This window comes from Branchiostoma belcheri, unplaced genomic scaffold (genome assembly GCF_001625305.1).
Source record: "Branchiostoma belcheri isolate BF01 breed outbred unplaced genomic scaffold, Haploidv18h27 scaffold8, whole genome shotgun sequence".
Taxonomy (NCBI): Eukaryota; Metazoa; Chordata; class Leptocardii; order Amphioxiformes; family Branchiostomatidae; genus Branchiostoma; species Branchiostoma belcheri.
This window is the reverse complement of record NW_017804464.1, coordinates 1,575,802-1,590,228: the sequence shown is the minus strand read 5'-3', so window position 1 is coordinate 1,590,228 and position 14,427 is coordinate 1,575,802. Positions and strand designations below refer to the sequence as shown.

At 39.9% G+C, this 14,427-nt stretch overlaps 1 protein-coding gene across 4 annotated transcripts in view; it reads right to left on the bottom strand.

Annotated features, from left to right (window-relative positions):
- The window catches only part of LOC109486249 (minor histocompatibility protein HA-1-like), a 47,587-nt gene extending 33,216 nt beyond the window's left edge, over positions 1–14,371 (bottom strand). For 2 of the 4 annotated variants that reach the window (XM_019789985.1, XM_019789986.1), the window contains exons 1-2: positions 14,002–14,371; positions 8,765–9,098 (exon numbers count right to left, since the gene is read on the bottom strand). In XM_019789985.1, the coding sequence (XP_019645544.1) occupies positions 8,765–9,098; positions 14,002–14,124 (457 nt within the window). In that variant the 5' untranslated portion in view covers positions 14,125–14,371. The remainder of the gene's footprint in view (positions 1–8,764; positions 9,099–14,001) is intronic. The other 2 variants (XM_019789987.1, XM_019789988.1) reach the window with 1 other exon arrangement.
- Positions 14,372–14,427: the final 56 nt, after the last annotated feature.

Here is a 14,427-nt window from a genome sequence, read left to right as displayed (position 1 = left end):
GCGCCCAGTTTATACAACACGCCGGGACAATGGTAACAATTTATCTTGGAGTTAAAGCTCTTAGGTGGAACACTGGCGAGATCAAAGGAATGTATGTGGACGGTGTTGAACAGTGCGTCTGGCTATCAGTTGAACAGGTACCACGTACAGAACAAAAGATCCACGGACGAAAAGAAAAGCACACCTGTATATCATGACCTCGGCTTTTGTGTATTTGAAGGGCAAGGGTATCAACAGTGCAAGTAAACAGTTCACAAGCCCAACCAATGGTAGGGGTGAAATGTAGCTTATTTTTAGACTACAGGAATAAACCACTTGCTGGAGGCTACTCATATGGGTTCTGAAGCTTTGCTACTGTCATAGAATTTTTGTATGACAAATCATAGTTCTCACGACATGGTTTTTCAAAATTCAAGAGAGGTCAATTCCAATATGGCATTTCAATCAATAACAATAAAGCATGTCTCAAGCTTTTGGTAAAACTTATTGGAAAGGAAGAAATCTTGAGAACCCCCATTCATAGCCACTTGTGATTAGAGAGGACACTTGTGGGCTCCATCTCCTCAAACAAGGGCCCATCTCTGAGCCATGTGGAGGCAGTCCTGGCTAAACAAGGCTCCACAGTTTGGTTAGGTAATGGGACTTAGCAGCAAGCTGAGACCTAACAAGATACAGGCATGCACATATATGGCATATCATGGGGGCCAACCACTGCTGCTACCAACAAGGGACCAATCATTGTACCAGAGAAAAGGAGGACAGGAGTCACGGGACAGCAGGAAACAAATGGTGACGTTTGCTTTAGGAAAGCTTACTAAAACCACAGGAATTTAATTTCTTGCAGCTAAAATTGGTATTTCTTGAATCTATGACAACTCTGTACACACACACACACCAGTGACACCACACACGATATAATGAGATACAATGAGTTTTAGTCCGTAAATACTGGTGCATTTGTATGCTGTCGGTAGAATTTGTATATCAGTAGCCTTACTGCACTGTCAGCAAAATTGAGCTGATTATTAGAGTAGATAAGAATAGATTTATTTGTATCATTCCATTTCCAATTATTTCCTGAAAATTAAAGATTTAATTGGCTGCATTGAAATCAAATTGTTTCTGACAGAAAGCACCCAACTTTCTGTGCCTCGTTAACTGTTAACCTTGCATAGGAGACTTGGTCTTACCCTGATCATAATCAAATAACAAGCAACCTTTGACTCAAACATTCTCAGGTGGTATCAAACAGGTTTTAGGGTTGAAAGGGGACACTGGAAGGGGACACTTTGCAAAGGTCAACAGTGATGGTAAATAAAACATGTGAATATAAAGGTTTTTTTATCTAATGTACCCGCTCATCGATATATCAGTTATCATGGAAAGACAGGATTTTTGGTTGATGCTTTGGTGCGAAGTGTCTGTGCCAAAGGCAAGCAAACTTTCTTCTTCTAACTTTGAGTTGCATAGTACTTAGAAATATTGACACTTTAAACATTAGCTAGTTGCCTGGTTACAATACTAGTAAGAATAGTATCAGTTTATGTATTTTCATTATCAGCTTTCATAATATTTAGCATGAGACTGAGACAGAAACAAGAGACATTATTGAAGGTTGAACATTAAAAGAAACAATTCAACTTCCATTACTGGATAAGTACATCCAGAAGTGATCTCTGCAGTTACCCAATAGTAGAGTTGGAATTATCTAAGAGATCATACTGATAGATACTGATGATAGATACTGAAACTATATAGGATAGTGGTGAGTATGTAGGGATGGTACCCATCATTATCTACCATCAACTGACCCAGACATTACACCATAAACAGTGTACACAGACCCCCAAACTCCAGCTTCCAAAAGGTCATCCCTACCGCATGTGGCTTGTAAGACCAGTTTATAAAGTTGAGTGGCTGCCATAAACCTATTATCACCCTGGGATGATGTCATGTCCTATGAAGCGGCAACAGAGACACAGCAACAAAGAAAGTGATCCGACTCCAAAAATAGACGCCAACACAAAAGGAAAACCGGCGAAAAGAAAGTTTCTGAAAAGCTATGGCTAGGGGCAGCAAAGCCTTTCTTTATTTGTCTGTTATTTGAAGTATCTGCTTGATGATAAATCATAGCATCATTTCAGTCTGCAGCCACATAACAGTTACACATACAAAAATTATCTGTAAATTATGCAATGTTATGTTATGTTTCCAAGTGGTCAAGGCAATAACCAGAAGTTGAAAATAAAAGCTAATACAACATTGCAAAAAATATTGTCTAATACTCCATACTGTACTTACTTGTCTGCTTTTCCAGTAGAATCCTTAATGTAAAGGTACGTTTTAGGCGAGAGACCAGGACACAATTACAGATGGCTTTCTATACCTTATCAAATAAGTCATTATACATTTATATACACAATATGAACAGGTACTGAAGTAATACTGAAACAATACCTTGAAACTTGATACTGCGCTGAAGTTGCTACATCAGTTATTACTGTTACCGTAAGTTGCTATGGACGCACCATACCTCTTATCCGAAAGGACTGCCTGATCGCTTTGATGCTAAATCCATTTTTCTTCATTAAAGCCATGATTGGGTTGGTTCCTTCAGGTTTCCATCTCCGAGGGATATGGAAGGCTTACACAATTTCTGTGTGCCGGGATTACCTGGTCTACCCCTCTACACTGACACCCCTGTTCTGACTACATTCCTCCAACCCGAGAGGTGTAATCTACAGGCCCAGGAAATGTCACCGCACTCCGTAATCAACTCAGTTTTCACTGCCAGTCTGATCCAATTGTCTCCAAGGACTTAGAGGAAATTGCTCCCTAGTTAGGGGATCCAAATGGCGAGGCATAATTAGGGACAGCAGTACCTATACTACGTAGAGACTTTCTGGCCTCTTTTCTTAGAAACCTGTACGAAACTCCGTCACCCTTTTGCATCAAGCAACTGAGTAATATGGAAAGAATATAAAACACAATTATATACAGCTCCGAGCAGCAAAACAATGCAATACCGTGGAAAGTAATACTTAAAACAAATGACAATCATTATAGTATCTATTTGTGGTAGACTTTCAGTCCCCACATTCTTTTGGATCTGTCTCTTCCAATTTGCTATCCAGAAAATTACCCCAAGGTCCTCGAGTATTCTGTTAGAAGATGTATAAGTTTTAATCACATGTTGAAAATATTATCAGAAGCTTTTAGAACTTATGATATACATGTGTATGAATACACTCTGTAGGGTCCCACAGTATGTAATACTATATAGTATTTGACATGTTTTCTATCATAAACAAAAACTAAATCCTTACATGTTACCTTGAAAAAAAGATAATACTCGTTTTAAGTAACATTGATATTTTAGCATTTTAGATACTCAAATTATAGTTGGTGGTTCTGACTTTTGAATTAAATTGCATGTATGAGGCATACAATTACTCATGTTGTTTATAGTTAGCAAAATACATCGCTTCAACTCCTGAACAAATAGTAAATCCATTTACAACTAGTTACTGTGAGTCATAAATCAAGCGTACAATCTGGTCCTTATTCCCCTGCGCAAGGTTATCCATTATAATCCAGTTAAAGCCTGTTCTACTAGTAAACGGTGACAGCGAGCTAACAAAACGATGTTGACACGGCCCACTTGTAGCCATGGAAATGGCGGACAGGAATGAAATATGGGATAGTCCATTATTTGCTGGCCTTTTGGTAGGGTAGGTCTTTTTGTTTGAAGTCTGCTGGTACCAAACTGAAAGCTAAACATAATACAAAGGCTATTTAAACAAAGGAAAGACTAAAAAAATGACCAAGGGATTCTTATCAAACTCCCAATTTTGTTTCAAACAATGATTTGCTTTTAAACCCAGGAACATACAAGTACGTGTATTCAAAAGGTTTTGACCTCTGACTGTTGACCTTGCAAGGGGTCACTGCAATCTTTTCAAACTCATTTTCACACTCAAAAATGCCGTTATGCAAATTTTTATTGATTGATCTCGAGTTGGGGAGGTGAGTGTTCACAGGCAACTTGAAACAGGAAAAAAAACATTCTTAGCATTCATTGGTCATAAAAACATGCCCAAACTTGCCCACACAAAAACATTAAAGAAAATATGTGTAACTACTTTTTAGAAAAAAAATTCCATATTGGCTACTCAAGAAATTGTTCAATGACAAACCATTTTGGCTACACCCATCTTTCTATTGGCTAAGACCTAATTTCTGGTCTCTTGGGAAAAACAATAACGCTAAGTACAAAACTGTTACAAATCTAATTATAACGGCTCTACACATGAAACACTTCCGATCAGAAGCAATCACAAGCATAATCCCCCTATAATGCAGTTAGCTATGCATGATAATTGTTTCGGAAAAATGTATTTGGACCAAAGGAGTTTCCAACATTATCCAAATCAGTGGGTAAACACAAAGACGCAAACAGAAACAATGGACTTAAATGACTACAACAATTGATAATTGTCAGACTTTGATTAATTGTAAACTCAAAGTTTGTGGGTAAGAACAGTCCAATACTGTCAGTTCCTATACTGAAATATGACACTAGTATAACATAAGAGTCACAATGACAGATAATGAGATATTAACATTATAGATATAACAAAGGGGATTCTATGCATGCTTTTTCCATATTTGTAACAGTTACAGATTCGTGTCACGTTACACATAATAAGAGAAATACAAGAAAAGAAAAATTTGTTGCAATTTTTTTATTTATGGTGCACTTCCAGATCAAATTAAAGTAACCACAAGTGTTAGACAATGTTTCCAATCCCATAAGTCACCTGGTGACCCGGGGTACCATTGTTCAACCCTCGCCTCCGGGCCGGCAAATTTTTCCAGCCTAACGTCATTCCAACGCCAACAGCCAATCAGAGACGGGGTAGGAATTGTTGTCGGCGCGCGGTACAAACACCAACATTACCTCCGAGGAGAGGATAGACTAAAAGTAACCTATTGCCTGAGGGGGGGGGTGAAAAATATGCATTCATTTCTCATTATCTGCAGGCAATGGGCTGGAAGACAGCAACAAACACAGACAACACGGCATTCAGGGGATCAATGCATTGCTAGAATGTTCCAAACTTTGCCATAGCTTTGGACAATGACTCTCACATTCTCCTCGTGCCTGTAATACCTTCCCATTAAGATCTTCAGTGTTACCTGAAAACATACGTGCAGATATGTGATGTACATGTATCTGTTATTCCAAGGAGGTTTTTTAACCTCCTTGGTTATTCCTACTGGTCAATAATCTTTCCTTCAGTGACAGGTTTTTAATTGTTCTGATCTGCAACCATTGTCCACGATATACATTTTAACCAGTCCATACTGACTCTATCAAACATTACTTGTACGTACATGCTATAAATTGTATAATCATAACTTATTGCATTGGTTTTACCCGGTTTTACCATATAGGTTGACTGTTGAGGATAAATTTTTTCTACAAGAACGCTCCAGAGTTTTCAGCCTTATTAAGTGCATCAACAAAGATTCCATAAAAATTGTGCACTCAGAACTCAGAATATTTCTGCTGATTTTTGGTAACCTGAGTCAAGAAATTTGCTTGAAAACTTTTGAACGCTTCGGCGGATTCAAAGTAACAAATGGCGACATTCATTTGAAACCCACATTGTTTCTTTTATACCTGGGACCTTCAATTGTTGCCCACCACAGACTTTCATGCTGTTTGGCATTGAGGTTTGCCTTCAAATTGAGCAAGCAGAATCAGCGGCAACCAACGAGACACTTATTCTATAACGTTGACAAGGCAAGACATGTGTAAACATTGTGAGTACTTCCAGGCAGAGGACTAAAATCTTTTTTATAGCCACTTTTAAAAGCTCAGACTGTACCAACCAAAATATAAATATAGAATACAACACGGGGTATTCCGTATCGCCCGAGGTATCGATCCGACTCGCGGGACCGAGGGCGATGCGGAATACACCATGTTGTATTTTATTTATGTCATACCCACCCAAGAAAATACGGCTTTCAATGCAAGATGAGCCAAAAGTTGATGCCACTTGTCCCTAAAATGTAACAACATCAATTCCAACGTCCGGATTCTGTATTCGAATTTTCGAAAGGGGCACTCGCGGTTAGGGCGAATCGCGTTCGAATCGTTTTATGGAAGCCATGGAAGCGTTCGATAACGGGTTCCGGACCGGGCCGTACCGTAAAGTACAGCCCGGTCCGGAACCCGTTATCGAACGTTATCGCGGCCCGGGTATGATATAAGGGGCAATATATTGATTTTATTTGCAAGTTCATGTCTGTATGCTAAGTGAGATTAAACAAATAACCGTGCATAGTTTGCAATAAGAATAATAAGACTAATATTCATTATTGTTGATGGGCTTGACTTCATCTGTGAATGCAGTTGTTCCTATTAATACAATTTGCAAAGGGGACTGAAAAAAAATGGACAGGTATAGTATAATAGCGATGGATACCGGGCTATAAATAGTAAGTATAATGAAATCACCTACGTTTTGCATAATGTTACAAGTCAATATCATTTACTGATTTCAATGAAAATGTAACACAATGTCACTGCCAACAAACAGACAATTACATACAATATGAGTTTGCTTTTAGATGCTTTACTAGTAATACTATAATCAATATACCTCCAATGACATAGCCGGGCAGTCCACACACTGAATAACGTTTTTATAATTTCATATCATATCATGGTCACCTGTAACGAAAGGCATTTGGCTGAGGTAACAGCTTATGAAAATATCACATAACGGCTTGGATTCCAGAGGGTTCCAGTTGACTTGACTTCTAAACTCCTTTCGTCATTGTCATAACTGAACAGTGCGTCTGACAATGTAAGCGGCCGACTAACTTTTCTCCTAAAGCTGCTAGAAAAACATGGCTGTAAGGCAGGCGTACGGTTTGCAAAACACCATTCTTGGTGACCGAATGGCAACAACAACAAGTGGAGTTGAGCGGCATGGGTGACTAGGAACATGGCATCTCACACAAATGGGAACAGATTTACTCCACAATGGGGCCGTAGATGGTTACTCTCCTGAAAAGGTGTAACAAAGAGGGACTGAAAGAGAAATGGACTGGTCTGGATGTTTTTACTTTGACAAATTTCCTCGCTTTGTGCCGCCCTTTGTAACTACAAGTCACAACAAACAGCACGGTTAAGTACAGGCTTCCAGACAAAAATGTTAAATTATTTACCTTTCAACTTTCAGTAACAGGAACATCTTCTGGTTCAACTTTCCCCAGTTTTTTTATGATTTTATGCTTCAGAGAAGAAATTATGTACTTTACACTACTCAAATTCAAGCTCATGGGAGCAGTCAAAGACATTTTTGACCATTTGGCATCCTCTTTCTGAATGTAGAACTTTGTTTTTGTGACAGAAAAAATGAATTTGTATGGAAATACAGTCTGCACTTGAAAAATCACCATATCAATGACGGTTATGTCATAACCCTCTTATGGCGTGTCTCTAAAAATGAATGCGTTTCTTCTGTTTGATGACAGTAAAATTGAACCGAAGGTTAAAGAAACTTCAAAGGTATCTTGGCCCCCAAATGACATTAACTTCCCCCTCCCAAAAAGTTTGCCCTAAGTAAGACTCTTAACAAGGTGAACACCTGCAGATAATGCTGAATGTAAACATCCACCTCTGAGGGGACCTGACAATCCAAGACATATTGTCTAGCCACAAGAATGTGTGTTCTTTCCCACCCAGGGTGTCTGTGTTACAGACAGCACACATACACGCTGACTTTTGGGGACACAACTTTATGTATGGGCTAGCCCATTCCTGGACGGGGGAGGGAGGTTGTGTTATATACAACACACATAATGCTGACTTCTCTAACCTGTTTCCTCAGGGTTAGTCCATTGCAGGGAGGGGGAGAGGGGTGGAATTTTTCATGTACACAAAACTTGTCTCTACCTACTACTTACCTGTGCATACTTTCCACTCAGGTGAGACAAATCTCCAGGCACCATGAAGTGCGTTATAATCCTCCATTAACCTCAACATGATGAAGAGAAACAGACAGTTGTCCAAAATATGGTCCACACCGCCCCCCTCCCCCCTTCCACGTACAGCCAACCTTTCACACTCACAATGAATACTGAACTAGTATAGTTTAATTTATACAACATTTCCACTGTACTAACACCTGTTGAAGGTTATTCCAGGTCATTTGTTGGTAGAAAGAACATGGTACAGTACACTGCATATACATAATGCCAACGTTAAACAGTGAGAGGTACATTATACTGAACAGACTCGGATCTAACAAACTAAAGCATGGACATTTTAATGCAATGTGAGTAAGTGATGGAAATCCTTAAGTGTTCTTCTTTTTATCTCACAGTCAGGTACATAACCCAGCAAAAAAATTAGCGATAAAAAATAACAATAACACACCTAAATAGCAAATGGATAAATTCTCTGAAACGTAATTTTGTGAACAGCATCCATTTTCTTCTATCAGTGATTTAGAACTTAGAACTTTTCCAGTTGCTTGATTAATTTTGTATCACTAGTATGTACTGTTCTGCCTGGATGTCTAACTTTCATCCACATACATAGATGTACATACACTACATGTACAAACAGATTAAACGCATAAGAATCACTAGGATTGGGAAGATTTTTCCAAAAATAACAAGCAATACTACTGGTACATACTACCACAGCTACAGCGAAGTGTTGACAAAGATTACAACATACCTATGTCTAGGAAGATATTCTTGAGCCTGGCGAGGGCGTCTGAAAAGCTTCTGACATCGTGTGTGAGGGATATAATGTCCTCCTGGTCCACGATGTGTGAGTCTAACAGCTCCGAGTTCATACTGGTCATGGACCCACTCTTCGCCGCTCGCATGATCCCCAGGTTTCCGCTGCTCGCGGAGAGTGCCACGCCGGACATCCGGCGCGAGATGTTCATACTGCCGGACAGCGTGGTGTGGTGCTTTCTGGGAAGGTTCACGCTCATCGGACGAATTTCGAGACCTAAGGAGTCAGCAGTGGTGCCATCTGGGAGATCTAAATTTGGCCTGCCATTCTGGGGAAGAAAAAAGACGAGGTTGGTGATCAAGGCAAACCTTGCAAAAAATCTTCCTTTTGCTAAAACAATAAGTATGAATAACTAAGAAATTAGGACTAGCATTGAAATGAAATTTAAAAAAATAAGACATACAACAGGATGAAATAACTAAGTGATTCTTTATTCACTCTTTTAGATATACTTTTGTCTTGTTATAAATTCTACTTGAAAAACAGTAAGACAAAAACACTTTTCAACCCCAAATACCCTCGTAATAATGTAGTCATGTGACTAGTGGTAGGCCTATCAGTAACAGTCTAGTTGGATTAATATATAAATTATATTGAAGGAAAAAAGATGTATTTTAGCTGTAAGTATACTATACACATGCAGATGATGTCTTACACATCTCCTTCAATCTCTTCTTACCTACAAGAAACAGCTTGAGAGTGATTTTCAGCAGTCTTACCACCAGTCTGTGCATGTATGGAATGGACTGACCTGCCCACCACATAGCAAACCTGCCACCACAAATAATTGGTTGCCAGGGAAGAATCCTAGTCTTGTCATAAGCAAACAGGGCAAATTGACAGGCTACCAAAAAATATGCTGGTAGGAATCCTCATGAATGAACTCCAAATGACTCAGGAATGAGGTCACAGAGGGGGAGGGGGGAACTAAAAAAACAGAGGAAAGGGGTATGGATGACAGATGTACTTCACCCTTTTAGCTGTTCCAGTTCCAACTCTACAGATATGCCTTGTGTTGTCCTTGTTGCTATCCACACAGTACCCAATCAACATACCTCGATGTGTCTTAAGACCTCAACTGTTAGAAACTTCTTATACTCTCATTCTAAACCGAAGTATAGTCACAGCCACTAACACTGGTATACTTGACAAAATGTAAATATAACAGAGCTCAGTCAATACCTTCCGGCTATGTTCACCTTCAGAATGTTTGCTGTACCTGTAAATAATTGTAAATTGTGGACTGAACCCATCGAAAGCAAGGCCTTGACATATTTGTTGAAAAGAAAACTAATTCTGAACCAATATGGTGAGCACAATAAAGGTTCTATTGCTAGTGATGCTGAACCAACAAATATGTAGTTTCAAAAAACAAGCAGGCTCTCTAGACTGGGGAGAGCACAGCTGTGTGGCCACAGTACATTAAAACAACACACTGGTCACTTTTCAACATGTTCTGCTTCAGGTAGTACTACCAAACAGACGGGTCCTTCTGTTACAGTGGTGTTCCTTCAAGCAAGGCCTCTCTCCTTTTTTCCTCCCGCCTTTTTCTGCCATTTTCATTTTCTGCACGCATGGCTGAAATGCTGTGGTTACGGCAGGAAAAGTTTCTAGGCCAGACTTATGTGGGCACCGGAAATATCTCATGAAATGGCCTGGACATGAGGGCTGTTCTTGTCCTACTAACAGCCCAGACCTGTTTCCTGTGAGGTAATGTTAGACTGATCAAAGTTTCCTCCCTGCTCCAATCATGGGAGATGTTACAATGTGTGGGCCCTCCAGGCTACAGGACACGCGATAGGCAGAACCTACAACGATCCCTCTGACCTCTTTAATGCCTGGGATCCACTCTAAAGGAATCGCTTGTTTCTCCCATTGAGCAAACCAGCTCCGATTTGTATGGAAGACATCGCAGTTGTTCTCTGTCTCAATGGAAAAGATCAATTAGACAACAACACATGCGCCCCTCTCAAGTTGTAAACTACTACATGAAACAGATGAAGTACATACAGTCTAAACACTGCCTTTGAAAGGTCTAAAGTCCTTACCATTCCAGTCTGGGACAAGGCAAGGAAGCTTTTCATGCTACACCAGCAGAAATGTCCCTATAACGAGCAAAGTTTACAGCTATGTGTGGATAAAAACCTTTTCCTGCTTGACTCAGACCCAAATACAGGATCCTGCGTAAATCTAGCTGGCTTAGCCCTCTTTATGCGGAACGCACTAGTGATTTGTCGAGGAGAGTCGGGCATGAGAGAGGCACCCAAACAATGCTTTCATAAAGACCCAGACAAATACCAACTGGATTACTCCTCTACCTTTGTAGTTTAGCCAGGCTCTAGCTGTGATTGTACTTTTCATAGCACACATAACTGGCAATCATATCATACCTTGATACCTTAATACCATCTTCATATCATATAACACTGTTTCAATGTATGAGGTCAATAACTTACATATTATATATTCTCATATACATCTTAATATCTAAAGAAATTTAATATACAGGTTGCAATGAGATGAACAGAAAATTCATTCTAATAATTTCTATGATCCCTTGCCAATTTTAGCCATACTGAAATATGAAATTAAATGTGTATAAAATTGTTATGATGCAAAAGGCATTTCTTTCAGACAACTTTGAGTGAACATATAATATTGCATCATAGTTTTTATTTTCTATCCAAATTTCATGAAGTATAGGTATACTTTAACAGACAAATGCTATGTTACATATTAACTATTCCAACGTTGCTTGTTTTGGATTATAAGCAAATAATACTATACAGGTGGCAATCTGACTGTAAACAAATGCAGCGTGTTTGATAGAAAAATCAATAAGTGACTCATGGCTTTGGCACTCTAGTTTGTTTACATGACTTAACCCGGCATACGGAGCATTAGATCGATATCCATGTGCGATTGTCTGGGTGTAGTTGTACTGCACTCAATGTGGTGTGGCCCTTTGTTTCTGTCAATGCAACATAATAATTGAGTGTCTGTAGGGATTATACTAACCATCTGCTCTCCCAAACCACACCAAGTTGTGCTAATCACTATTATGTTGGCTTTCTCAGGGAACAGGCATTCACCTCTACAATAGAGGGGAAACACATTAGCATGTAATTATCCCATCATTAAACAAACTCCACCATTTATGGATCTTTTACCTGATGGTCAGTTGGAACCATAAACTTCAAGTGTTGTACTGTAGTGTAGGGGGGTTCCTTTCAAAAAGGCATCAGGCACACAAAACCAACAAGGCAGGGAGAGACTCTAGAGGGTAACCTGAACTACAGTGCAACCCTCTTGGCTAACTAGGCACTACTTATTCATTTACCAATAGTGTGCTCACTTGTAAACTGATCTACCTGGACAAACAGTGGCCCATTGCCCAGTACCTCTGTAGAATGATGGACGGTTTCAGTCACACACTTGAATTTCTAGGCAAACCACACACATAAAGAATACACCACACACATAAAGAATATGGTTGGACAGACATACAACCTACATCATTTCTACAACTGGTTGAAACTGTGTCACTTCAACTCCAAGCTGGAGGTATGGTCTTTAATTAACTATACTACTACTGAAATAAATGTGTTACTCTAAGAATGTTGTCATGCAATTTGATGGCAAACTTCAGAATCCTATGACAACTCTGTATGCTGCTGTGTACTCTGATATACTAATCATGTAGATTAATAAGAATACATGTATAGGCAGTCAGACATATGCTTATATTGCTGTGACATGATATTTCCCTGGCTGTAGCCATTATCATAATGCTCATCCCTGCACCTGTCCCTGTACATTAAGGGCCCAATTCAGGAGATAAAATTTTATGAATGGGTTTGGAACTTCCCCTCTTGAAGTGGCTTCAAAGAATGGATCAATGACAAGCCTGAATAATGACTGGTAGTATTTAATGGGAGAGCTGACCCTGTCTAACATAGCATTGATTATTAATGTGGTACATGTATTAAGGTTCTATCATATTCCCTAACATATTCAGCTTGTAGAATTACATTCTTCTACCAATCAAAAATGCATGCATGCACAAGACTCTGCTTTATCATTTTCACCATCAATGTTAGTACAAATATATTTGTATAGTAATAAATGATGACGTAATTTTTACGACATATTTCCTATTTTAGTGACAGGAAGTGTTTTGACTTAGATTGACCCATAAATCTTGTAATTGGGTAAACAGGAAACAGACCTGCATGGCATGTCATTAGAACGATGATAGTCTGACATTCCTCAGAGTTTTGAAATAATCCTAAATAGCGATGATTCATGGAGCCCCTGGCTACTTAGCTAGGAGATCCCAACACAGATTTTTAAGCTGTTGGCAATAGGATAATGCTCTGTACAGTGGTATAGTCTTACTCTGCCACCTAGAAGTTCTGGAAAGTCCCACTGGAGGATCTCCCTTTTCTTGCATGACGGAATTTCTGTGCCATGCATAAACAAGCATGATCAAGCTGCAGAGAGCAAGCAGGCAGCTTATGGGGCCAAGTCTGGTGGGGAAGACCTCATCCCAAATGGCTTCACGTCAAGCTCAGAAATGTCCCCACAGGTCTGTTGTGTTTGCGCTACAAGCCCTTCGCAGCAAATAGTCAGGGCGACCTCAGAAAAATACAGATGGCCTCTTGTTGAAGAAAACCTGACCCCCAATGGTCCACCCAGGGGTTAGAAAAGGTTGTGGCCTCGTCAAGCTGGAAATCATTTCTCTTGCCTTCCAGAAAGCACATTTTGACATGCATAATTAGGCCTGGGAGGAAGGGTCGGTTGGGTTCAAAGAACCCTGGTCTGGCGTGTTTTGTAAACGTATAAAAGCAGGATTGTACATTGTTTACTTTTCCGTTCACAGACATGGAAAATCCCATCATCGTTATATTATTTATTTGTCGAGGAAAAATCGCTATCCTTTTCTCATTAACTGTATGCTAACAAAAAAATTAAGTGGGGTTAGGGGCAGACAGTTCTAGATAATAAAATATAGAAAATCGATACCCCAAGTACTACAGTAAATACTAGTGATACTCAAATATCCACTCAGTTACAGAAATAGTGAAACCAGCTGGGGCAGGGTTGACAAGCCGCTGGCATACCTTGTGTAAAAAAAATGATTTATAGAAAACCAGGGAAGGCATACTAACCAGAGATGGCGTTGGCAACGGAGACATCTCTCCATATTCCAAGGCAGACAGCACTGCTCCTCCTCGCAATGAGGTCTTTTTCCTCCGGGCCGTACGATTCAAGAACTTCTTGACTTCTGACATGTTGCTTGCGGCAGGAAAGGGGAACGACACCCCCCACGGAAGGCTAGGCACACGGATATTCCCTACCGAATTCCACGGGAACCCCTCTACGCTTCAGTCCCGGCTGCCAGCATAGCTACCGAGGGGTTCCTCTGAGTCAATCTGGGTGGGTGAGGCCGGGAACCGTGGCGATCGCGACGCCTGGGACTGCTGAATAAACTTCTGTTCCGTTGTGTGATTCACTCCCTTCCGACGGCGGCCATGAAAAGTTTGATTGGCGAATCTCGCAGAGTCTCGTACAAAGTTTACATCACGTGACATTTT